The 26,710-nt window shown below is 30.4% G+C and overlaps 1 protein-coding gene across 2 annotated transcripts; it reads right to left on the bottom strand.

Moving 5' to 3' along the window:
• On the bottom strand, nucleotides 1-25,944 carry LOC130442069 (THO complex subunit 2). 2 transcript variants are annotated; one of them, XM_056776052.1, is made up of 23 exons: nucleotides 25,434-25,944; nucleotides 23,958-24,123; nucleotides 23,367-23,498; nucleotides 23,149-23,264; nucleotides 22,287-22,420; nucleotides 21,886-22,139; nucleotides 20,838-21,157; nucleotides 20,015-20,383; nucleotides 19,485-19,943; nucleotides 18,500-18,617; nucleotides 18,089-18,436; nucleotides 16,980-17,561; nucleotides 16,147-16,674; nucleotides 15,537-15,597; nucleotides 15,278-15,368; nucleotides 14,827-14,992; nucleotides 14,080-14,272; nucleotides 13,936-13,970; nucleotides 2,654-2,806; nucleotides 1,522-1,576; nucleotides 1,258-1,349; nucleotides 1,144-1,202; nucleotides 1-145 (listed from the first exon to the last, which is right to left on the bottom strand). In XM_056776052.1, exons 1-23 carry the CDS (start codon nucleotides 25,493-25,495, stop codon nucleotides 115-117), a joined length of 4,524 nt encoding a protein of 1,507 aa, XP_056632030.1. In that variant the 5' UTR covers nucleotides 25,496-25,944; the 3' UTR covers nucleotides 1-114. The 2 variants fall into 2 exon arrangements, with proteins under 2 accessions (XP_056632030.1, XP_056632031.1); XM_056776053.1 differs by having other exon boundaries at nucleotides 14,827-14,989; nucleotides 25,434-25,670.
• Between the last annotated feature and the right edge of the window lie 766 nt (nucleotides 25,945-26,710).

Below are 26,710 nucleotides of genomic sequence, written 5' to 3' on the forward strand. Positions count from 1 at the left end.
TCACATAAAAAACTAAACATTAAACAATGTATATAGTGGGTTCTTAATTTCGACGCAACATTCAAAATATTTATTCACCACTCAACAATCTTTTTTCAAATCCATTAATTTTTGCTATCTTCTTTTATTCTCCGAACTCCGCCTAGTAAATATACTGTTAAGGAAAATCGAAACATTAATGAACCGATATATTTTAAAGGAAAAAACAAAAGACATCCCAACTATAATAGACATATCAATTCAATAATAAAACCAAAAAATAATGATCTGTTATGGAGTTCTTGATGTTTTAATTTCGCAACAATGTCTCACTATAATTTAGATTTGATTTCTTTGTCTTGCGTATTTACAAATTTTTTTCAGAGAATAATATCTATTACCAGTTCAAAGACCACATATCTAATTTTTATCGAAATGTATTTGATGAACATACCTATCTTTAAAAAAAACTGCATTCATAATATTTTAAAACTACTCAAGTCTCAGATATAAAAAAAACTGTTTATAATTATTTTAATTAAATATGACAACACTGAATAGCTGTTGTTAGTTGTTTATAATAATTTCAGATACAGCTTTTCCTAAGCTCAAAGGTCTATTAGTGGGGATGTCTTTGGGAAAAACTTAAAATTCTCACTGATACTAATTGTTGCACAAAATTATGAAGGAAATTAATCAAAATTGACAAATTTCACTTTGCCACATGAAGAATAGAAATATATTCCCCTAAAGGTATTTGAATTCATCCTCTTTTTAACCTATAGTATTCTGGTTGGCGCTTGTTTCGGTAGACTGTTGTGAACTTGTCTTGTACTAGTTCAAGACGAGCAAAATTGTTTTGAATAAATTTTGGAACATATCCGCACATGTCATATTATTCTATATCGTGCTTTATCAGGTTGTAAAATATTTTTAAGGTGAAAAAAGAGAATTTAGTCGGAAGTGATTGGTCCAGTGAAACTATATGAAAACAGAAATGATATTTTTCTTCTTTTTGCAGGTTGGGTGTGGGTGGGAATAAACCTTCCCAATCTACCCTCAATACCTCAGTACACCCAAAAGTTTGTGCATAATTTTCATCTACATCTACAAATAGGGAATATTTGTATTATTTACATTAAAAAATTAGTTTAAAAAGGATATTGTTTGTCCCTTGGTTCAGATCTTTCATGTGATCGATCTCTTTGGTACGGTGATATTTCCTAAAACAATTACAGTTTATTTTTCTCGATTATAAATCAGATTTCATAAGCATACCCTTGTTCGATGATGTTTTTCTCTGATATGAATTGGAGAGGGTTCCATCATTTCGCCATTTGCACCTCGATATGGAGATACCATTTTAGATGCTGCAATCAAATACAATTATTCCAACTTGTTTCATGAAGAAAATTGTTATAAAAGTCGAGATATAGTGTACAAAATTTAAATTACGAAAGCTTGATGTTATCAGTCAGAATATCGAAAGATAACTACAATAATCTACCATAATAAATAAAATAAGGTGAAATATTATGTTACCTTTTTCTTCTTCTCGTCTCCTTTTCATTTCTAATTGCACTTCATCTAGTCGGTCCTGTTAAAAGAGAAAAATTCGGTATAAATCACTCATTATAATGTGATAGAGCGATAACTGGTTGGGTAGGTTTTCTAGACTTCGTATAATGAGAAAATCTTCAGTAGATCTACTACTTCCTTACTTAATTATCACTGCTGATACTCATAGGTAAACAATTGCAACAATGATACTGATTTCACAACAGAAGATGAAAACATTTATAATACAAACTTTCCATTTATAAATCGTTACATTGTAACATCAGGAATTGAACTGAGAAGTTGCAATAAAATCACACAGACATTTAAATTCACATTCATTCACAATTACTCTATCTGGCGCACGTTTCAATAACCAATTTACAGTCTTCAGAGATTGAAGGGAAACTAATACCTATTAACTTGACATACCTATCTCACCAATGAATTCCAACGGAAAACTTTTTTTGAAGACTTACGTATTCTAATAATTTGATATAATAAAAGAATATCTACAAACAACTAACAAAAACATATATGGAGCAAAACTATTTACATTATAAAAATGAATTTTCCAAACAACACGAAGAAATAGCATTGGATAATTACCCTTCACCGTTTATTGCTTAACTCTTCATGAGTCACTTTGAAAAGCGGTTTAGTCAAGAGTTTAAAATTTTCCCAGGGTACCGTACCTACAGGTATGCGGATGATATTTTCGTTATATTTGATACGAAAAAGGCAAATGTAAAAGATTTCAGTTTGAAACCGAAATCAAATTGACCATCGTTAAGTTTACTAATGAAATGGAAACATCTATAATTTTTGGATAATTTAGTAATTAAGAATAGTAATATAATAGGATTTGATGTATTTAGGAAAAAGCCCATTTAAAAGGGATGGTAAAGATTTGTACTAAATCATTTAATTGTCAAGAATAACTATTTAATAAAAAATAAAATGAGCTATGTCAACAAAAAGATAATAGATTCAATTTATTTTTTTATTTGTAATACAAAGAATTGTTCATACTAATCTATATTGTGTTAATAAAATAAGTTCGATTTGGTCTTCTTCTGAACATTTTATATCGTGATCAAAACTATTAAATACTCACCCTCTTTCTGCCCAATTTCCTTTCTTTCCTCATCTCTTTTTCTTCTTCACTCATTTTATCCCTTTTATCTTTCGGTTTTGTGGACCTTTCTCTTTTCTCAGTCTTTTCGGGAAATAAATCTGAATTTGATTTCCTCTCCTCATGTTTGGAATTCTATAAAATAAGAGTTTAAATTGTAACTTTGATCTAAAAAAGTTGATTCCAAAAATGAGGATATGAAATAACAAGCAAATATTTTTATAAACACAGTTATAAATAAAACGAATTTGTTTTGTACTTATATTTACGCCTAAAAAAATTTTTAATGGCACACATATTAAAACAGGCTCGATTTGAAAACATTGTAATGACCCATATTATAATCAACATGTAGAAAAATACCTTCACGTCGAAGAAAATATTTTTTGAAAAAACCGTTTATAAAACGAGTACATTAGACCAAGTTATATACACTGCTCGACTGCACAATCTCGGTAAACTATACAATAAGATAGATAATGGAAATTATTGAAGAACTGTATAGAAAAAAGTGATAAAGATAAAATACAAATCCACTTCAGTAAGTATACTAAGATATTCTTTGAGAGACTCATTCGAACGTACTTAAATTGCAAGATTCTATCTTGTTATGAACAGTAAGTATGAATAGATGACATTGATAACTTGATAGCGTGGTAGATAAAAAATAAAAATGGGTTTTTTCAAATTTATTCAAGATCTACTGAAAGTTACAAAATAAATATGAACAGAAAACTGTTTCAAATTGGAAATTTATCGATCCAATAGTTTTCAAATTTCTTTATAAATGAAGTAGTTTAGTTATTAAGCTATACTTGTACAGTCCTATTAGTTTATATGAAGAATAATTAAGGTATATTCGAAATAAGCAAGTTTGAAACGAGACTCTAAAAACAATCACACGAAATGTTATCAGACTATCAAATATCATCGATAAACAGAGTCGGTTCTAGATATGTTTTAAGTGTAAGTGATAAATATTTTGGTTGGGTTAGTGATGAATATTTTGGCGTCTCGCTCATTAATAAGCTGTAATTTTGTAATGGACTAATAGCACAAATTTCGAGAATATTTATTACAATTGTATTTTTTTTTTCTTAAAAAAAGTTATAGTTGGTACGTGTTTTTAATATTATCAATAATCAATATCATTGATTTATTCTTAAGATATGATTGATTCCAAGTAATAATTTCAGCTTTGAAAAGCTCCTATCACCAATGACATTGGGAGAGTGAGAATTATTTTTCAGCCCATAGAAATGTTGGGAAATGAGATTACGTACAAACATTTTTTTATGATAAAAGAGGGAGATTTATCATATTATAACTCGTTAAAGAGATATTCACTATAAATGTAACGTTCCACATTACATAACACATTCTTTAAATTTGCAAATATTTTTTTTCACATCCTTAAATTGTCTATTTGAGATAAAAATTTAAAGATTTTAATGTTATTTTCACGGGGTGGAATATTTAGTGATCGTTTTATCGAACTATTTTAGATTTAGATTTTAAAATATATTTTCATTTATATTTATAATTGGCCAAAGACGAAGAAAGAGTGAGTTCCAAGTAGGAAGATCGTCCATCGCTCAGTATTTTACTTAAAAAATCAATTTAGAACAACACCATACAAAAATAATTTTTTTTTAATTTCTTTTCTCACATTATGTCAGGTAAATAAATCAAATTCGCCTCAAATCCAAAACATATAATATAAATTAAGTGTTAAATTATACAAGGCTGAATATAAAGATAAAATTTGTCTAGTCATTTTCATGTGGAAATTATAGTGCTTATTTCAATTAATTGTGGCTTAATTGAACTTTTTTTTATTCAAAATAGATTATTAGAAACAGAAAATATAACCCATTATTATGTGTTCTAGTTTGAAAAGGATTTGAGATGTTTAAGAATCTCAAAATTGTGACGCGAGATGCGTATTCACTCGTAAACAAACAACGAATCAAAGTGAAGAAAAAAAAGTGAACAGAGACTCTTATTGAGCAATTAATGAAGCTAATCTTTTGGAGTCCACAATGAAACCACCTCCTATTTAAAAAAACGATCATTGTTTTACGAGGGTTGCCTTTCAAGTTTTCATAAACGAATAATGGGTGGTGTTAATGAGTTTGTGAATATTGACAATTGTTATTACGAAGCCTGTGGTAATTTAGAAATTGACCGAGTAAGTTGTTGATAGTGAAATTTAAAAAAAAAAAACAAGATTGTGCAAAAATGTAAATCATCCGTGAAGGCTAACATTGGATAATTTTTTATGATTTTAAAAAAGGTCTTACTCAACAATAACTCAACTTTTGGTAATGAAGCACCAATTGTTAACAGTTGGTTTGCATAAATCATTGATGAATGTCGAGAAAATCAGTCAAAATCGGTTAATTCGAGAAACATCGTATATATGTGACATGATTAAAGAAGATCAGCATATAACAGACAGATACAGATATTATTTAGTCTGCAATACAATCGATTTCGGATGAACATGAACAAAAAAAGTCACATTATTCTTTATCACGAGAACGCCAGCTCCCATAAACCACGTCAAACAACTGAATATTTGAAGGAAAAATACATCGAATAAATTACCTCGTTTCATCGCTTAATTACTTTTCTTGTTTCCCCTGTTAAACAAAATAAAAGTGGACATGGATTTTCATCACCTTAAAAGGCTGTATCTACGATAACAGCTTTTAAGTTGAAATAATGTTTCCTGAATAGGTTTGAGCGTATGCAAAAATTTATAGACCTCGAGGGCGAATATTTTTTATAAAAACTTAAAAGGCAACTCTTGTATAACAGGCTAAACCGGATGTTTCTTCCATTTAATTGATCAAATTTTCAAGAGCTAATAAAACACAAATAGTACTAAAAAGCAATAACTGCTTCATATCTTTAAAGGATCTCGTTTGGCCTATGGTAACGATTATTCAACTATAAATGGTCATAATACATGTTTTTTTAATTGTTCATAATCATCGGTATCTTTCACAGAGACTGGAAAACATTTTCTTGAATATTGATTGAAAATTGTTAGATTGACTGTTTTATCGGAACATTTCATTTCATTTTTCAGCTGAAGAATGAATTTTTAATATCAATGGAACTTCTATTTTCGGATAATAGTATGCTATTTCACATTCTTCCAGATGTTCTGCAACTCCCCGCATGCGGGATAGATAATATCAATGACTGGGTACTGTATAGAAAGATAAAATGTGGAATGAGCACATTGACCGCATGACGGAAGAACGAATTGTGAAAATATCAAAGGACAAATCACCAGCAGGACAAAGAAGCCTTGGAAGACCTAGGAAAATATGGAGTGACAACCTCCCAGGTGACTGAACAGAGGCAATGACGTGAAGAAAAACAGGCAATTATGCCTATACACAGCAGGAAGAAGAAGAAGAAGTTCTGCAAGTCCAATATAAGTAATATCATCAATAACAAACTGTTATTTTTGAATGAAAATAGCTCAGAACAAACTGACTTCATGACTCAAAGATGAAATATCAGGAGAATTTTTATTTTCAACCGAACAAACAACAGAATGACATGACGAATGTTGTTTTGAAATCATGGCGAGAGATCAATTTCTGAGGAAAATAACTGTTAAGAAAACACTTTCATCGTATTTTTTCAAGTTGAAAACATGTTATTATGATGAACAAGAGAAGTGTACAAAATGTTCGAAAATATCTAAAAAGATTTCTGTAGAATGCTGTGAGATTAACAAGTGAAATGTTAGCAATACAGGAGACGACAGCAATAATAGACACAGTTGATAATTAAATAAATAAAATACAAAAATTAATAATAATTAGACTCTCGATCTTAACTGAATTTATTACGTCCAATTTTTTTTAATAAGTTTTAGGACAACTATGGATGTAAATATTCAAATTTATGACACAATTCTACAGGCAAGTGAAAAAATTCTCGACATTTTAATTTCACATCCAAGTCTACACTAATTTTAAGGCCCTCCGCACACGGGTCGACTCATTTGCAATTTGAGTTTGCAACTTGACTGCGCAACGCGCAATCGGAGTTGTGCAACCTGTTTGCAACTTCAGTCCGTAACACTCGGCCGATAGTCGGTTTCAGTTGGCAACAGAGCTCAGACGAGTGAAATTATATTTCTATAATTTTACTTTATGTAGTGCTAGTTTTTGAAAATGCATTCTAGCAGTAGTAAGTCTGAGGAAGAAATGATAGATTACTATCAGTACAGACGGTATCGTAGAGGAGGAAGAAGGAAATATTGGTGTCATCCGTATATTCAAAAAAACTCAAGCCGCAGGATGTTTGTTGCTGCCGAAGAGCCGAAAGAAACAGATGCAAAGTTTGTAGCATGACAAAAGAAAGCTATGAAGAATTCATGCTTTTCCACCTCTTCAACGAAAGAAATATTGATTGATTGAGATTGATCACTTATTTTAAATAATATAAGGCCCTCCGCATCCGTGGTCTTCGATTGTACGGCACGCAACTAACTGGATTTGAGTTGACGACTAGCAGTTGGCCCGTGTGAGGAATTCCGCTGTGAAACGCAAGACAAGGTTGCGCGCGACTCCCGTTGACAACTCGAATTGCAAATGAGTCGACCCGTATGCGTTATACAGATCGACAACGACCATTTTGTTATACTTGCCGAGTTGGCACGCTACAGAATAAGATTATACATTTCTTATTCTTTTCTCCTCACTGCATTTATCCATTTAGATATTTCTTTTATCCCTTTTTCACACAGCTAATGTGAATTTTTAAAATTACTGTTTTTCCCTGTATTTTTACACTCAACAATAATTACGATCCATTTCTCATTTGTCTATTTATATTAACAGCGTGATTTGACGATAATTTAACATATCGAGCGCCATCCATTCAGTTGTGCCACTATATACTTCGTTTCCTGCGATAACCAATCTTTATGAATTAAATTTCAATTGCGGATAAATTTTACTCAGAAAAGGAATAGAAAACTAAACAGCATGCGGCATATTTTGAATCTAGCCAACCAAACTGTCTAATTGATTCGATGTTTTGCGTTATTCTTACTGTTCTCGGTCTATATCATATCACCAGTTTCGTTAAAGTTGTTTTCCCTTTAAATAATCGATTGTAGTCTTGAAACACGACCGTGTAATATTGGAATGGCGGCTAAAACACGCCTCTACAGTAAATGCATGTTCGTCGATGCTAACGACGAATACAAATTTTAAGATCATGTCTACATTCTTCAACTAATCAATCAATTAACCAAGTTGCTCTACCTCGACATGCATTTTCTATATATACTTTCCAATTCCAATACGTTTCATTTTTCTCAGTGGGATTATACCTATAAAGACACGTACTAATTTTACTACTTTTACTTACTACATATCGTTTTATATGTTTTGAATTGTAATTATCTAGTATACAACGCGTGATCATTTATTCTCAAAAGAACAACTAGGACCGGTATTTGTCGGGGCAGGTATATTTTCCTATCACATGTTCGTACATCGCGTTGCATTTGGAAAAGTGATTAGTTAGGTCGATCATGGTCTGAGGCCCGTTATGTTACCCTTCATTTTCCACAAGTTAAAAACATAGTTGACTAACTAATCACCCTGCTATCTTTCTCCCTCTTATAGCTTATATAGTGTTTATCGACCTCCGGCATTTGACGTCGTTTCTCCATCGAGACGGGACACCTGTAGAGCAGATGCTCGATCGTCTCTTCTTCTCCGTTACGCTCTTTGCAATAGTTGTCCGTTGTCAATTACCATTTCTGGAGTCTTATGCCAAAAGTACAATGTCAATAGATCGCTCCAAAATATACGATGTAAAATTGGGAGGATCCATATGTACTAAAATTTATTCGAAACATTTTGGTTCGTTTCGAACAAGTTTATTTTGTTTCTGGAACGTGAAACTTTTTGTTCTTTATTTCCACTCCACGCTGTCGGAATGCAATTTTCATATCACACAAGATCAAGTAGATAAAGACGGTTTGCTACAACAAACCTAAAGCGTCATTCATACAAATTATTTTTTGTTTTGAAATATAATTATAATTGGAAATACCGTTCATCTACAGTTTATCTCCCAATATGAGTTCAACTTTTTATATTCAATATTAAATGAAAATTCAGTACATTTCCTTGTTTGTACGTAATAAACCAAAAGATTACAGTCGAATCAAACAATTCGAAACAAAAAAGTAAAAAAGAAGCTAGAAAGTTGACGCCCTCAGATCGCGAGAGATTATAGTGTATTTTTTACAGTTATCAATAAGTAAATATAAACAAAATACTTAATTTATGAAAGAAGTTTCCACGAAAAATTTGACGTTTCGATCTGTTATAGTTTTTATCAAAATATTACTTGATATTGACAACTTGCAAATTTTTTTTTACGAAAAAACTCGGTAAAAACATGTCAATCATGATCACATTGTGTAACCAATTCGTACAGCAGGTAAATGAAGATATCTGATAGGTACTACATAAAGTTCTTATGAAAAAAGGTTTTTTAGAGAGAATTTGTATAAAAAAAGCGACGATAATCAAGCAAAGACCTTCGAGGAAGTTGTCGGAAAATGGGAACATGTCTTTCCAAAGGTTTTAGTGATGCGATTACAAGAAAAGCATATAAATAATAAATCTGAATGAAAACTTTTGAAAACAATCTTTTTTTTACAATTATTTTTGATAGTTTGAATGGAATTTCAATTTTATATATTAAAATTTGACGTTACCGAATGAAATCCATATTTACTGACATCTTAAAGTTTAGCATTTTTGGCAGAACACGTACTCTTAAACAGGCAAAAAATATTTTTCAGTTTGAACTCAATTTCAATAAATTGCTATAAGAAGGGATGCTTTCAAAAAGGACGATTTACAGCTATTATCTTTTTATTGGATATATTGCTTTAAGAGAGGTTCAATAGGAAAAGACGCATATTTGGAGAGTAGTGAAAATTCCTGGATAAAATCCAATCACAAACTAATTTCTAATTTATTTCACAATTTTGTAACGCACTGCTGTGAAAATATTTTACTTTTCTCCACTTTCTGTTATGTAATTATTTTTTTTTTTTTTCAATATGTATTGAGCAGAAGATAATTTATTGTTTTAAATAACGAGACTAGCGATATGAAATATTTTATTTTGATATGTATGTTAATTTATTATCACCACCACCTATCATCCCTCCTCTATTCGAATTTCCCATTGTTCAAAAAAGTGCAGGAAATCTCTAACTACGAGGTCCTTCAGGACGCGTGCCGCTTTTTTTTTTCATTGACGCAAATATTATTCCTTTTCATGTACAATTTTAGTAATAAATAGAGTGATCCATTAGAAGGGTTCAAATATATGATTTGTCATCGAAATATGAAGATACCCAATTGTTTGATGATGCGGTAATTAAAATTAGCAATTATTTTATATATACAATTACAATCTCTTATTTGAATAAACATCTTAGAAACATTAACGCGGACCGAAGATAAATTTTTCTCGCCAATGACAGGTCTCCCATAATGGGATATATACGAGATTTGTCGAAAAAAAAAGAAAAAGAAAATAAACAAAACGGGAGATACAAACAAATTACCTTTATGGTAAGTTCGAAGTAATCGAATGTCACACGCCTTTGGAAACCTATTTTATGCGAGAAAACGGAAAGAAGTGCGAAGTTGCCAGATCAAGAGAATACGGTGGCTCATCCCGAGCCAAGAATTGGCGAGCGCATTATCGAGCATCCGTACCCACTGACCAGTCCTGATCAATTGTAATGAGCACGCCGAATGCGTCGTAGCAAACGTTCCAAAAATCCTCGTAGACGGTTCTATCGATTACCGCTTGGAAAACGCAGCGAACTGATAGTACCGGGTCTCAACCTTTTTGACTATTGCATAAATCGGGAACAGATCTTCCTTTTACCCAAATCTTCGAAAATTAAGGAGCGAAATGCGTTCTTGTTAATGCTAAATTCATTTCCATGAATCGGATATCGTTCCAGCAGGTTTCGTCTGGTATTCAGCTTGTCGACGTCCGACTCGATCGCGTCGTTTCCTTACCGTTGTTAAAACTTTCGAACCAGTCGTTTTCTAGTTGGTGGCGCTCTTTGATACGGAACGTTACGTGCAAGCGCGTGCGCGTAACACATGTTGCTATTGAGTAGTCGAATCATTCAACGAACTTTTTTTAGACATACCTCGTATATCTGAGAAACAAATTTCATTAAACTTAATACCCACAAAAGGATCGCCTTTTTACGCGAAAAAATTTATTGCTATCAATTATTTATTATCATATTACAATTGAAGTTAGTGATCTCATATACCATACGGTACATAATAAACTGTTTTTCAAACTGATCATGCACGATAGGTAACACGAATGTTAGGCACACAAGCTAATTCGAAAAGTCATTTTAATGGCTTAACATCACTAATGGGGTTGCGCCGCAAAAATGCTCTCTAAATCCTCTTGTTGGAATGGATCAGTCCCATGATCCATGTCCACAACTTCTCGCCTTTTTCCCACCACAACTTTTTTATATCTTGTCTTTTCCTGCAAGTTTCTAACTCCTACTCTGCTGGAACATTTTCCACTTCTTTTAACCATTTTAACCAACGATCTCGTTCCTTTTCGTTACAAGTACTGTATCATCAGAGTAGGCGATTATTTATCCACCACTGGAACATAAATTCCCTTCATGAATGTTTCTCTTTATGAATTCTAATGCTGCAGTATAAACAAGACAATAAATTATCTTGTAAGATTAGTAAAAATGGATGAGCTTATCATACACTAGAGAATGTAGAATTCATAGAGTGAAGTAAGGGGTTCATCATCGCCGAACAAATTCCAGAGGCAAGAAAGTTTATGCGCAGAGGCATCAGGATAACGCACCTAGTCACAAGTCCAGTCCCGTCGCAATAACTCAAGCAGGATTCGAATTAGTTGGGTTGCCATAATCTGCAGATTTATCACTCATTGATTACCCATTTCCATAACTTAACTCTTCGGTGGTAAACAATTTGCCTCGGATAATGAAATCCTGTGTGCGGTAAATGAACGATTTGTAGATATTGAACAATCTTTCTTTCGAAACATATTAGAAATGCTAAAACAACAATAGGAAGAATGAGTTAATCAAAAAGGACCAAAACTTGTATATCTTTCAGCATTGATGTAGATTTTTTCCATGGTTGCAAACAATGAAAATTTTTCTGATAGTTATAAACTTAAATCCAAACACAAGGATGTAACAAAATCAAATTAATTGATAGCAAATAACAAATTATGTTTTTCATTTTACAGTTTTGTAATCATATAAATACTAATTTGAAATCTACTCATTATTTGATATAATCTGTATAAAATATAAAGTAAGTATGTAGTTCGGCACCAATTTAATACATTTTGAAATATTAGTATAAGTAGATAAGCTTGTAGCAAATTTGCTTCACAAACCACCCAAAAAGTAAATTAGATTAGACAAAGTTTTCAAAATTTATCTGTGTCATCTGTAAGACATGCGGTCTTAATTTCACACGCACAGTTTTTGATTCCTTCCCGTCTATTGTAACCTTCTTAATGTTCTAGAAATCGACGATTGTGTCACAACTAATCTTTATGCCACTAGTATTTATGAGATCTCCTCCAATGAATAGATTAGCTACAATGGAGTCTTTGGCGGTAAAATTGTCATTTTGGCATAAGTTCATTTCAAGTTTTGATTAACGATTTCAAAATAAAACTTTTCTTGTATTTAAGCAAATTTACATATTTTACACAGTAGTAAAGAGTATCTGTGAATTTTAGGTGACAACAATTTCAGCCAAAAAAAACTAAAGATCTTTTGTTCAAAGTTATAGCCAAATAGAAAATAATGAGTTAATTTTGCTGTGGTAAATGCGTTTTTATATTTATTTATCTGCATAATAAAATACATTAAAATCATCATGAGAACATTATCACATTTAAATTAGATTTAAATATTATACGCGTTAAGCTGACACAACAGGCATATATCTTGAAACAATACATTGAAAAGATTCAAAAGGCCTTTCTAATAATGTATTACTTGGTCAGCCAGTACAGCATAGTCAAAATTCACCTTATAGTATAGATCTGTTTCTGCTGATTTTTAAATTGAATTTTTAAGCAGAAAAAATAGAGAATAATTAAAATTAATAAACATAATTTTTATGGGTTTTATTAATGATAATCCAAGCTGACAAAGAAAATCTCCTCTTCCCAATTTTCATAAATGGGATTGACAATATTTCTTAAACTAACACTTACCTGCAATGTCCTTGTTCCAAATACTAACTAGGGAAGATTGGGCTTAGGTAATCAAAATAACTAGTCTCCATATCGTGTTACAATTCACGTTTCGGGTTTCATAAGCTTCTACAGCACATGGAAAAAATCACCAACATCAGCAGGTTATTATAAATATTCTTGAAGTTTTCTTCAATATTATATTTTCAAACTATTCTTATCGGGAAATCCATGAGTATTATAGTTGTCTGCAGATTTTCTGTGAATACATCTCATTTTTTGGTCCAGTTTGCATCTTTTAGTTTTCTCATTGTAGTATAAATTTAACAGAATCCAAATGGTAGTAGACACATGTTTCTTATATAGGCCATTTCATCAAATCCAACGGGCCACTTCGTTATTTTATTATATTATAAATTAAAATTAGCAGTCTTATTTATTTTCTTATTAATATCAAGATAATTTCTTCCATTATTGGATATTATACGAGAAACTAAAGCGGTAATTAGCATCCATTTGTTTCTTTATTTTTCATAAACTTACGATCCAGTAGATAATCCATTGAAATACTAAATTTGATTCATGCTTTGTATATCTTTCAACTTAATTTTACTATTCGTTTTTACTTCTTGACTCAAAATATTGCAACAAAACTTCCTCTTCAAAAACAAAAATCAATCAAAAACATAAAATCTTGATTCGCACACATAAAATTACTCTTCTGGGGGTATTGAAAGGGTAGAAAACACGTAGAAATGGGTTTTGATTTTGTGCTCCTCAATTGCTGAATACTTTTTAAAAAAATGTTCACAACACGCGCACTAAAATGTCTCGAAACACTTGAAACGCCAAAATTGACAAACATTTTCCACTTTTCAGCCCAATCTCCCAATATGGAATTTGAATAGTGGGATGGAACCCAGATGTTATCTGACCTGGATACTAACCTTCGAAGAGGAGTCGACTTTTCTTCGTTTTGAATCTGTAAAGATAAAGAAAAAATCACATATTACTAACTTGATGTTATTTTTTAGAGAAGCAAAACTAATTTAAGTGAAACTAAAGATAAGAAAATATATTTTAGCACTAACCTCTATCGGGTTCCGCCTCCTGACTTCTCCCTATGCTCCCATTACCGCTAGCTAACAAGTCCCTGTCATCCCTAATGTCACTTCTGTAATAGTGGCCTCCACCTCGGTCATCATAATATCTATCCATTTGCTCATTGGTGTATCTACTTTCATCTTTTGGACTAAGCTTTTCAATGTATCTTTCGTCTTGAGACTAAAAAGATGAAAACATTATTTTTTAATTATTTGGATGTATTTAAAGATTTTAAATATGATTGTGTCCAACAATAAGTTTCTATGTCACTAACTCAACATTTATATACATGAAAGTGCAAGGGGAAAATTTGATGAAATACGCAAGAATAAATCTCTTTAGATTGGGTGCTTGCTCATATGAGGATCAGAGACCTAGATGCTTCTATAAAAAACAATATAGAAAAAAAGAAAAATTGAAAAGAAGCACTCTGGTGAGGTAGTGGTACTTTCCTGGGCTAAATCACAAAAAGTTCCTTTAAATTCGTATATTAAATGACTCGCATTATACTGTCTTAGATATGATCCTAAAAAATGAATTTTTAACTCTGCCGAACTCCTTGAACAGTTACTACTTTTGACACGATTTAAAGCATAACAACTTGAACTAAGAGGACAAAGGATTTAAGAAATAGTCCAATGAATCTCATGTGAATCTAACATAAAAGTGAGCTTATGTATAATATATATTTTGTCATTTTAATAATGAAAATTAATTAAAAATGTTGAACTCACTCTGCTGTATTGCTTTTCATATTTTTCATCTTTTGCATTTGCTTTTTCTTCTCTTCTTTCTCTTCGTTTTTCCTTTTCTCTTTCTTTTTCTTCATTTCTTTCCGATCTGCGTTTTTCCTTTCCTTGCTCTTCTATTTGTTTTTCGATTTTGTTATTTGAACTACTGCTGAAAATGATCAAAGCTATATCAATGACTCCAAATTATTAATCCAAACATTAAACCCCCACTAATACCCTTAGAATGACGGTAATGGATAGGTTCAGTAATCTCGAGTTAAATCTGGGTAATAGTTATTGGTATAAGAATATTGAATAGTATTTCTCAATTATTTCTCTACAGAGTTTAACCAAGTGGCCTTTCAGAAATGTTTTTTCTATTTGGCATTATTTAAACCAAATTATTTATTATCTTTTCAAATTATCATTTATTTTATTAGGGTAAATAACTTACCCTGTTATATCAACAGAAATTATCTGAGGTTTGGAACTACTTCTGGTATCATCTGATGACTGTCTAGACTTTTTCTCCTTCGAAGAGTCATCTAAAAAGTATATCGATTTATTATAATAATATAATTATATATACATATTTTCATATTATGTTGTTGAAATAAAAAATTCTACATAATCCATGAAGTGGATTTTTTTTTCTTTTATGTATTTGTTCATCATTTCCACAATTGTAAATCATACACAGATGACAAACTCACCTTTCACTTCACCATTATGTTTGTTGGCACCCTCAATTCTAGATTCATGTCCTTTTCCTCCCTAAAAAGATATTTGAAAATGAAAATAATGTGCTTAAAATAAAATAGCTAAATTGGGGCTTTCAATATAACTATCTCTTTTATACTATTTTAGGGATGCAAAGAATAGATTTTCCAAATAATTTTAGATGTTTACATGATAAAAGTGGTGTGGCAGCTATAATAGCTACTGTAAATGCCATTAGGCCAATTACTTTTCTATCAAATATCTATACCATTTTTTTAATTATTGGGACTTAGTAGTCATTTCTATCATATAGCCATTTAAAAATCAAAACATTACTTTGTCACTTTGCCACTTTCATTCAAGTATAATACAGGTTGCAAGATTTTCTTTTACTTCAACTGAGATCGAGTCCCACTCCCTAAAGAGGAATTTTCAAATTACACCCAAATTAACAAACTTTACCAAACACTAATACAAAATACAAATTCTTTGATGTTCAGATTTAATATTTCCAGAATATATTTGGGTTCTTAGATATATTTGTTAGAGAACTTTTTCTGTTAGACAATATTAGAACTTCAATTTAAATAAAAATCGGCTTACCTTTTCTTTGTCGAGAGGTACATGAAAATCGGCTTCTTTCATCATTTGGCCGCTGGAATTCTTCTGCTTTAATAAGCCCAAATAACTACTAGACAAGGTGAACAAATCTTGTCGATTGTTTTTCTCCTCGTCTCTGACTTTTTCTATCCTCTTCTCAATAAACTGACTCAACTTGATCAAAACTGGGAAATGCGGTATGATCTTAATAAGAATTATCAACGAATTTCTAATTTGAACGTACTCTTTGGATTCCAGACAGGTGACCATGGCTTTTGCTAATTTGTAATGCCATTTATGACAAACATGTCGATAATTTTCATAGTCCACGTTATCCAAATTATCGGCATGTTGATTATTTTTTCTGTATTTTGTTACAAATCCAGGATAATTTGCACATTCCTTTTCAAAAACCTCTTTAGATCTATGCCACCTCATTACTGTTTCTAGCATCGCAAAGAGGAAACGACCATATCGCATAGCTTCATTTTCTGTGCAGGATGTTATTGAATATGTAACATCACAGAATAACTGAAAATTAACCAAAACATTTTGAATACCATCAGTCAAAATAAAATGATATGTATAAGAAGTTTGAAAGCTCAATATCATTTTATTTGATATTCTGTAAACTTAGTGCAATCTGAGATGAGCTTTAACAACCCTAATCTCAATCATATAATTTCTAAAGATTTACTACAAACGCAAAATTGGAGGATTATTCCCTGAGTGTTTTTGAAAGATCAATATCTAAGAAAAATACTATTTACTACTTAACTGGAAATTTAATCTTTTTTCAAATCATTCTAATAAGAAATAAAATTTGAAATACTCACCCTATCATAAAACAGTAGAGTAGAAAAATTTGGAGTTTTAAGTAAATGTATGGTATGTACAAATTTCGCACAATAGACGGCATCAATCTGAGTAAAAGTACATCTTGGAAAAATGCATAGTTGAAGAAATCTTGTTATTGTCTCATTCTTTGCCGTTTTAACGGACTTTGACAAAAACCAACTATCTTTTTCTTGTTTTAGTCTGTAAAAGATTTTTTCGACATGTTCTGTTTGTTTCTTCTTTTCATCTTGGAGTTTTTCGGCCAAAGTTTGATATCTTTCCTGTTCCTTCTTGCTTTTAGCTCCTGATTCCATACATGCCTGGGCTTGCATCTTTGTTTTATTGATAACCTGTTGGTATACCTCTTCGGGAATGTATAGATCATACATGGTGAGAGACCAGAATGTAGCTAAAAATTGAGCAGATACGTCTTCCCACACACGAGGAGGGTGTAAAAGGGTTAAAGATGAACAGACCGGTTCCATTACTTCAGTTACAGCTTCACAATATTTTTGATTTTTTATAGATGAAGACATCTTCTTATACCCCGGATCTAATTTTCTGATTTGATCATACTTTTGCTAAAACAAAAAAAATTAAATACAATAATGCAAAAATATGAATTCAAACAACTTATTACAATATAATTTAGATTATTAGAAAAATGTAACAACTTTTCTACACGGGAAAATTGAGAACAAAGTTTTCAGTTTCACAAGAATGAGTTAGATTTCAAACTGCTACATTTATATGCAAATTCGTACTTAAAAATAATTCTTTAGGTAATGTTCAACAAATTGATTATATAAATTTATTGGAGGGCAAAATAATGAAAATAACTTGGAAAAATAAGCAGTTTAGATAGCTCCTAATATACATTTTTAAGAACAAAACTTTTTTAATAGTAATAGTATTGGTATCTGTTGGAATTATGATTGTTGCAAACATCAGCATTTAGCAACAATTAATGCTTATATTCAAGACATAACATGGTTGTTGAAGGTTGGACCTCTTATACAACAATAACCTAAATCTGCCATAACCCTTGTAGAAATATGGGATTTATATGTAGTATTGTATTTAAAACAATAAGATCGATCATACTCACATTTATAGCATGATTAAACATTGGTCTTGCTAAAAAGAAGGCTACTTCTAATGGTATGTGATAATCTGTTAACATACTCTGAATTGAAGGGAGTTTATTGACATATTCATCGACAGACATCGTTGATCCCAAAAATGTTCCAAATTGAACTAATGTGTCTTGACATTGATCTGATAACTTCCCTACCAATTTCAAATGGCTATTTTTTTGTGTTTCTCTATATACCACGCAATAATTTTGTTGAGCCATTAAAAGACAAAGAGCAACTGCTAGATCATTTTCCGCCATCGCTTCTTTTAGTCTCAAAGAGGACTTTTTTGTGTTACGTATTTGACTAAAATAACCAGCCTAAAACAATATTCAATTTTTATTATCTCTGGGAATATTTCTAAATTCTTTTAAAAAAATTACCTCGGATTTCAACAACTCACCACCAGCAAGAGCGTTCAATTGATCCATTGTCAAATCTTCAGCTGCATCTACTCCAGCCATTTTTTGAACTACTTCTTTTAAAATCAGTAAATCCAAACTAAAAAAATATTATTTTCATAGTTTACTAACAAAATATATAAATTATCAGTTATTTCTGCATTCAGTACATCAGTTTTAATGAAGAAATATCACGTCTGTTCGCGATCAACTCTAAAACTAACGGATTCATTCTATTTAAAAAAAAAAGTCAAGTTCAATGCAGTAGAGTTATTTAAAACATATACAGTATTAATCCTTAAGCATCTCATGTACACTTTTTACTCCACTCACCATTAGAATGAATATCTAAAGAGTTATTGCAAAAGATTGCCACACGCGAAAATAAATCTATTTGCGCTTCTCAGATCACGTGACTCGCTTTAAACGAGTTGTGACAACATATTTGTTCTTAAACTTAATCAGGTAGATTAATGTTGAATAAGTAGGAAATTTGAGTGTTTTTATATTTTATAATATCTATGATAAACAAAAAACGTAGACATATGTTTCTCTACCTGTTCAAATCCAGTGCGAGTCGCTATGTTTCATGTAAAACAAGCGACTGTACCTTAATTGATATCTTTGCAATCACCCCATATAAGAATTTACATTTTTTTATAAGATAGAATGAGCATAGTGAGTTACCTTTAAGAAATAGATAAAAAGGAATACAATATTTTTTTCTATATATAGAAAAGGGAATATTGTTTTGTTATATCTTAAAGGAATTAGGTATAATTTTCAATTAAAGTTCCTTTGACATATCACAATTAACATATTTCAACGTTATACACAAATTTTGATTAATAATATACCTAAAACTATTTTATAAATCTCTCTATGTGGTGAAAACTGCATAAAAATTCGTTCAGTAGTTTTTGAGTTTATTGCAAACACATAGACAGAGTTTGTTCATAATTCCTACCTTTTCTGTGCTTTAAGTTGATTAGCAACGAACTGCAACAAACCAGACAATTCAATACTGTACTTCTTGTAGACAGCACCAGAAAAACTGGACAAGCTCTGTAACCAGCTAGAAATGGAAGTACTGTCATGTTTAACTCGCTTCTTTTCAGCATTAGCCAGGGATTCGATAAGACAAAATCCTAGCACATCATATGACAAATTTGTCAAATATTTCAAAGAATCCACTACAGGAGCTATCAAATTATTATAAACCTGAATCTGTAGTAACACATAGTCAAATAAGAAACCAGGAGAACAGTGGGTCAATTTTCCTATCAGTCTCCCAACAGGCTTGACATTTTCTTTGCTAACTCGTTTCATGATATTTTTAATTTGTTTTTCTGAATCCGCCCGTTTTCTCAACAAATCAGGGTATAAAGAATATGTTTCATTCTTCCACCTAGAGTATAAGCAGTATCTGAAAAAATATCAAATATATGTCAGTCTTATTCTCTGATTTTTCAAGATATAAATTTAATAATTACTTACCTAATCTGGTATGGATACAATTTTAAAAGTGTCCAAATATCTTCAGCTATACAACAATTGCAATCCAAGTACGACAATGACGGTAGTATAGTGATATCAATCAATGAAAGTATATCATAATAAATAGAATTTCCAGAGGGTGCACTACACTTGGGATTATCTATACCGCAAGCTGACAAAGCTGCCTTGGCAAGCCTGACAACTTTACATAATAATATGGTGTCATAACGTAATGAAGCCCCTAACATGAAAAACATTGGCAGAGCTATATCTTTGAGTTCCAAAAATGTATGTGCTTGAGGGGGTTTTATGTTACCTTCATAGGGTGCCAGTGGTGTTCTTGGTATTTTTGAACTCACAATTCCATACCTAAAAAACAAGCAGATTATAAAAAATTGCGAGCCAATTTAATTTTTGCAACATGTTTAGCCTACACTTTGATTTTGTCACCATAGAAAACTAAAATTTGGAATATTATTAATGTATTTAGTCTATGCAATAGAATAATCTTTATAAGGGAGACATTTTCAAAAACAATGTGATCTAACAGTTTTCCAATTTACTTTCATATCTTGTTTTTGGACTAAAAAACATCACTGCAACTCTAGATTTTATAATCACCCTCTGTCTACAAAACTATCGATAAAAGCTTAATTAGTACTTAAGGTGAAGCTTTTTTGGAGTATATATCAGGATAATAGCTGGAGTATATCATAAAAAATAAATAAATGCAATTGATCTTATCATAATGATATTCAATAATTATTATTTTTTAGAATCTTTAGAACTCTAAAAAAATAATCACCTCTGCATGTATACTTACTCGCTGTACAAAGGTTCTATTATATAATGTAATAATCCACATAATGCACTAGCAATTGGTTCATAATTCACTGAATATCTCTCGGGCAATCTCTTTATAAGAGTCTGTGCATTCTCCCAATCACCAATCAATAATAATGCTTCACATAGACCCAATTTCTGATTCCCTTCATAACTATCACTATCATTATCATTTTCTTCGGGAGCATCTTCTTTTTCTTTATTATTCAAGCTAATAATCTGAAGTTTTCTAACATACTCCTTAGCATCTTTTAGACTTTTTTCTGAATCAGCAATCATAGTTTTATCTTCAGGAAGCAACTAAAATATTTTTATGCATCAAGTTACTTGACGAAACAATATTTTTGGTTATGGCTAGGGGGAACTAAAATTAGGCAGACTTCATATAACTAAATGTGATTATGAGGTCTGTAAAGGCATTAAAGAGAGAATAATCTACTCGACTTCAAAATTATGAAACATTGTTACCAAATAGAAAAAATTACAGAAAAAACTATTAGTTTAGTAAAGTCATATAAAAATAATGTTGATCCAATTTATTCTTTGTCATTGATTATATTGTTTACAAAAAGATAATAAATAATGTATTCTCTCTGCATACTCTAAATATACAAAATGTTTTAACACAAGTGTTAGTGAGAGATTCGTCGTGTTTAACATTTCAATATATGTGCTCAAAAGCTAGAGAATGTAGAGATTTAATTTAAAAAGTACACAATCAACTTAGACTGACCCACCTATTAGAAATGAAAAATAGGAACAATTGGGCCGTTCTAAATTTACCGTGGCCACAAGAATTATTGAAAAAAAATCATAACAAAACCAATCAAAAAGGCTTCTAACAAGCAAACATAAGTATGTAGTTCATAAAATTGGTTAAGACAGATAGTACGTGTGAGAAAACTTGAAGAAATATTGTATTATTCCAATGAGTCCCCATTTGATACAGAATAATACTTTGTTTTTAAGACCTCTCTGAATTCTTGATACTTTCTACACATACTAATGTATTGTTAGCAAAATCTTACCCAGTAATAAATGTCATCCAATTGAATTATCTTGTGTTGTAGTAACTGAGCTGTAAGAATGTACAGAGATTGTGGAATTTCTTGTTCATTGTTCCTTAAAAATCCAAACTTGGTAGATAACACTTCGCTTATGATTCGAGAATCATTCATATATGAATTAATCAAAGGAATGAATATTTTACTATCTTTCGGTTTGTTTTCAAAACTTTCTAATATTATATCTAGAACTCTATTTGGATCCAAATTGAAACAACCTAAAAATAATTCATTTTTAGAATATGTATTATTAATCAATATTTACTAAAGGGTTGTAATAATTACAATGGAAGGTATCAGGTAGGCATGATATATCCAAGTATTTAATTTTGACTTTATAATAAAAAATAACATCAAATACATACCTATTAGAGATTGAACTATACCTATCAAATCTTTTGAATTTGTATTTTCAGTGAACTCGCTATTGAGTTCTGTGACCAGTTTGGAAAACCCTTCACATTCTTCACGGAATAAATTGAATTTTCGTTGCTTGTAGCTAAAAACCGAAAAAAAAAATATTAATTTCCCTCAACTCAATGGTTACCGACAATCAAATTCAGACGCTAAACTACACTATGAAGAATCACAATTATAAATTAATCTAAAATAGTATAATTCACAAGGCTGTGAAGCACAGGGGGATGTGATAAGTCCAGGCACTGAAAAAGAGATATGGTAAAATGGGGTACTGAATTAGACCAGAAAAACATAATAGAATCACCACTTCTTGAAGGGATTTTATTTTTGACAGGATACTATTACCATTATATCTCACTAACAGACAGTATTGTAAAGTAATGGAATACTGATATAAAATTTTTAAGGAACTTACATCAATCTACCAGTGCAATTTTCAATAGATTATCTTAATAAATTATACTAAACTTAACTGTTCCACTAGATTCGCACTCCACTCTTTGAGTAACCTACTTTTCTATAATTTTATTACAGTTCAAATCAATCAGTATCAAAACTAGAGTGAAGAGGTGTTAGAGAATCCAAATCTATTATAAAGAGATAGTCACAGTTTCTGTAATTTTGAAGCCACATAATATTTTGATTAAAGACCATCTAAATCAATGTAGATGGTACAAATTCGATTATCGAATAGATCAAAACAGAAATCTGAAAATTTCATTCCAAAATCAATAACTACACATCACACAAGCCTTGATACAAAATCCAAAAATATAAAGTGATTTAATTTCGTTAAACAATACTTACTATAATTTCGTTTTAACTTTGATAAATTTTGAATAAAATGTACCATTCTTCAGAACTCCTACTTCTTGCAAGGTATCTATTTCCAATCTCTCTTTAAGTAATTTGTCAGATAAAAACTGAAAAGCACTTCACTATTAATGCAACATAATAAATGGAAATTATAAGATTGCTAATTATTTCATGTATTGCAGTTAAATATAATAAAAACAGCTATTCACCTTTTCACAATCTTTAACAATTGTACAAAAATTACTTCTTTCTCTGGATTCCTCATGATCTATTTGCGACGTTACAGCATCTGCTAAATTCAATACATCAAGGATAATTGAAGGAATATCTGGGTGAAGAGCCTTGAATAAAATAATGTCATGTAAAAATACATATTATATAATTTACTTCTTATCAAATAATATTAACAATGTGTTTTCATAAACCCTACTTTTCAGATATCCATGCATAAATTACAATGGTGTCTACATGAAAAATCAATTAATTTTAAAAAATATGTTTATACAGGAATTAATATCTCTTTCTGTTTCAGATAATGAGCTGCTTTCATGTTTTAAAATACCACATATACAGTTTTATATTCATTCCTCATTTTGCTAACCAATATATTAGATCATTTAGATAATTTTGTATATTTCAAGATTTTAACTTATTCATTTGGGAACAAATTCTTTTTATAGGTTTGTAAATATTAATTTTAAAACCAACTGAATGTTTATAAACTATTACATTCATGCAATTTTTCAGTTAAATCTACCAATAAATGATATTTAATAATTATAATGAGAAATTATACTTACCACTAATTCCCTGAGGGTTGCTGAGACTTGATCTGTTTTTATTATCCCCTGTATTCCCTTATCAATCAATTCATTTATATAACTAATAATATTTGTTGTTTTACCATGTTTATTAAACAAAGGACTTTTTGATTCATCTTTTAAAAGTGGTATACAAAATTTAATACTGAAACAAAAATAAATAAAATGTTTCACCATAAAAAAAAAGTTTTTAGGAAAATTCAGAATATTTATTGATGTGTGTGTTTGAATAGGGGAGAAATTCTTTGAAATTGTTTCATAGTTACAAATATTCCAAGTAAATAAAACATCCAGAGCCATAAAGCATGATACAAAATTGTAATATATTTAATATTACTGAAAAATATTTTACAATGCAAAGTTGTACTTTAATTCTATCCATGACATTATCCAAATAATAAGAATAAAGAAAGTGACAGTATTTTATTAATCTTTGGTTCTTATTGTGCCAAAAAAATATAATAGAAATACTTTCTTCTCACTACAACATTTGTAGATACATAACTGAGTTTGCTATATAGAATTTTGTACCCATTATTATGGTAACCAATTTTGTTTTCAATGATAGTACATATTTTGCCTTGACTGAAACAGTCACTTTAAAAATATCTATAGAATTGGAATGCTTTTAATGACATAGGGTACTTTTGCAGCATTATAACAAACTAGTACACTGTAGGTTGCTCCAATTATATAATAATAAGAGCACTTTGTTATGTGAGGAGAATTAGCTGGTTTACAAATCTCAACAGTAATAAATCTAATGACTCATACAACAGAGAATTACAAAAAAACCTTCACTCAATATTCTATAAAACTTATTATTATATATAAAAACAGAATATATTTTAACAAATCTATGAATATTTCAATATTATTGTTAATTCATCCTGACAATATTTTTTCCAGATATTACTTTATGCTATTGATTGAATTGTTTGTTTTTTCTCTTAAACATTTTTTCCCTTGGACTAAAACATCTGCTTAAAAAAGAAAAACATGAGAGTATGAATTTAATTATATACTGTAACCACCTAGAAATGATGAGAAACTGAAAGTATTTTTAATATCAAATTCTACTATGTCCAAAGTAAATTTTGAGGTGCCTACACTAAAGCGATCAAACTAAAAAATAATTTCATTACTATTTTGAAGCTGGATTGATGTGTGTCGTATTTGCAAACAAACAGTTATGTGCTAAACCCCTATTTTGCATGATAGCCAAGAATTTCTTACAAACAAGTAATACAATTCAACTATTACAACGTATAATCGACATATAATATTGTATGTTTTGATTAAATTCTTGTAAGACCTTCAAATAATTTGAGTAAAATTGACGATGGGATTCGATACTATAACGTATGACAATTGAAAACATTTTGAAATGATAACTAATTAAATTCTAGTAGATATTAGTATAATATGCCTTCAGACAAAATATCGGTTACTTACAATTCTTGTTTACCAGATTTTTCCCAATTTTTCCAAATTTCAGTATTTAGCACGCCAGCCATTTTACAAGGGAAGCTGAAATCAGAATTTGACGCATGACATGATACATTAGCGACAAAGAGCTATAAGGCGGTTAACGTACGAATCAAAGGAAATAAAAGTATTCTATGTCGTAAATAAACTCCACAACAGAAATTTGGTAACATCTGTTTTATGTTTGATTCATTAAAAACAACCTCATATCTTTAAACGTGAACTCGATAAACATGATAATGACTGGTGACATCAGAGAAAAATAAACAATCTGAAAATTAATCCCCTTTCGTTAGGAATAATAATAAAACAAGTGTCTTCCGAACGAATTTTAAAACTTTTAAACATATCAATATTTTATTCGCGACTTATTATTAGTGTTTGTGAATTTGTGATATTACTTATATTTATTATTAATCTCAATAATGTAAAGTAGTGACTGTTTCTGACTAAAATTGAAATAAGTACCTAGTGCAGATTCTCATTTTAATCGCTAAAATAGAGGATATGGGCAAAGCTGAAGAAATGAGTGACAAAGTTCCAGCAATGTCAGCTCAAACTGAAGCCAGTAAACTTTTAGAACAAGCACTTTTACAGATGGATGGCATCATTTCTGGTATATTCCTAAAGAATACGTTCAAGTCAAGTAATATTGAAGAATAGATAATTCAAAGAATTTAAGATATAATAGGGCGAACTAGGAATTACTTGAAATTGCTTAATTACATAAGACAAATTTAATAGTAATCATGAGTAATGAGAATAACATTTCCTATCATTAATTAATCAATTAGCTTTTTATATACAATAAACGCATTGTAAGGTGTAAAATTAATTCATGCTTTTTCATTATAGGAAATAGTGGAACATTAAAAGCTCATTCTCCTGATTATAATTTTGTTAAGACTAAATTAGGTGTAAATGATGCTGCCAATACCCTTGTGGAATTGTTGCAAAACACCACATCTAATCCTGCTCCTGAACCTCACGTAGAAAAAATTTTGCTTCAATGGTTAAAACAGGTAAGTAAATATTATATATACCACTGCTCAAAAGTAGATATTGACCATATAGAAATAGGTGTTTTAGAACAGTTTGATTTAATGAAATGCCTTCAAAGTAATTATAATTATTTATATTAGTAATTTTTTGCAGATATGTTTTGTTTTTAACATCAACATTTACAACTTTGCCACAAAGTTTTGCCTTGAAATTCTTCAACTCTGATATCTAAAACAATATTT

Source organism: Diorhabda sublineata, chromosome 3 (assembly GCF_026230105.1).
Source record: "Diorhabda sublineata isolate icDioSubl1.1 chromosome 3, icDioSubl1.1, whole genome shotgun sequence".
NCBI lineage: Eukaryota > Metazoa > Arthropoda > Insecta > Coleoptera > Chrysomelidae > Diorhabda > Diorhabda sublineata.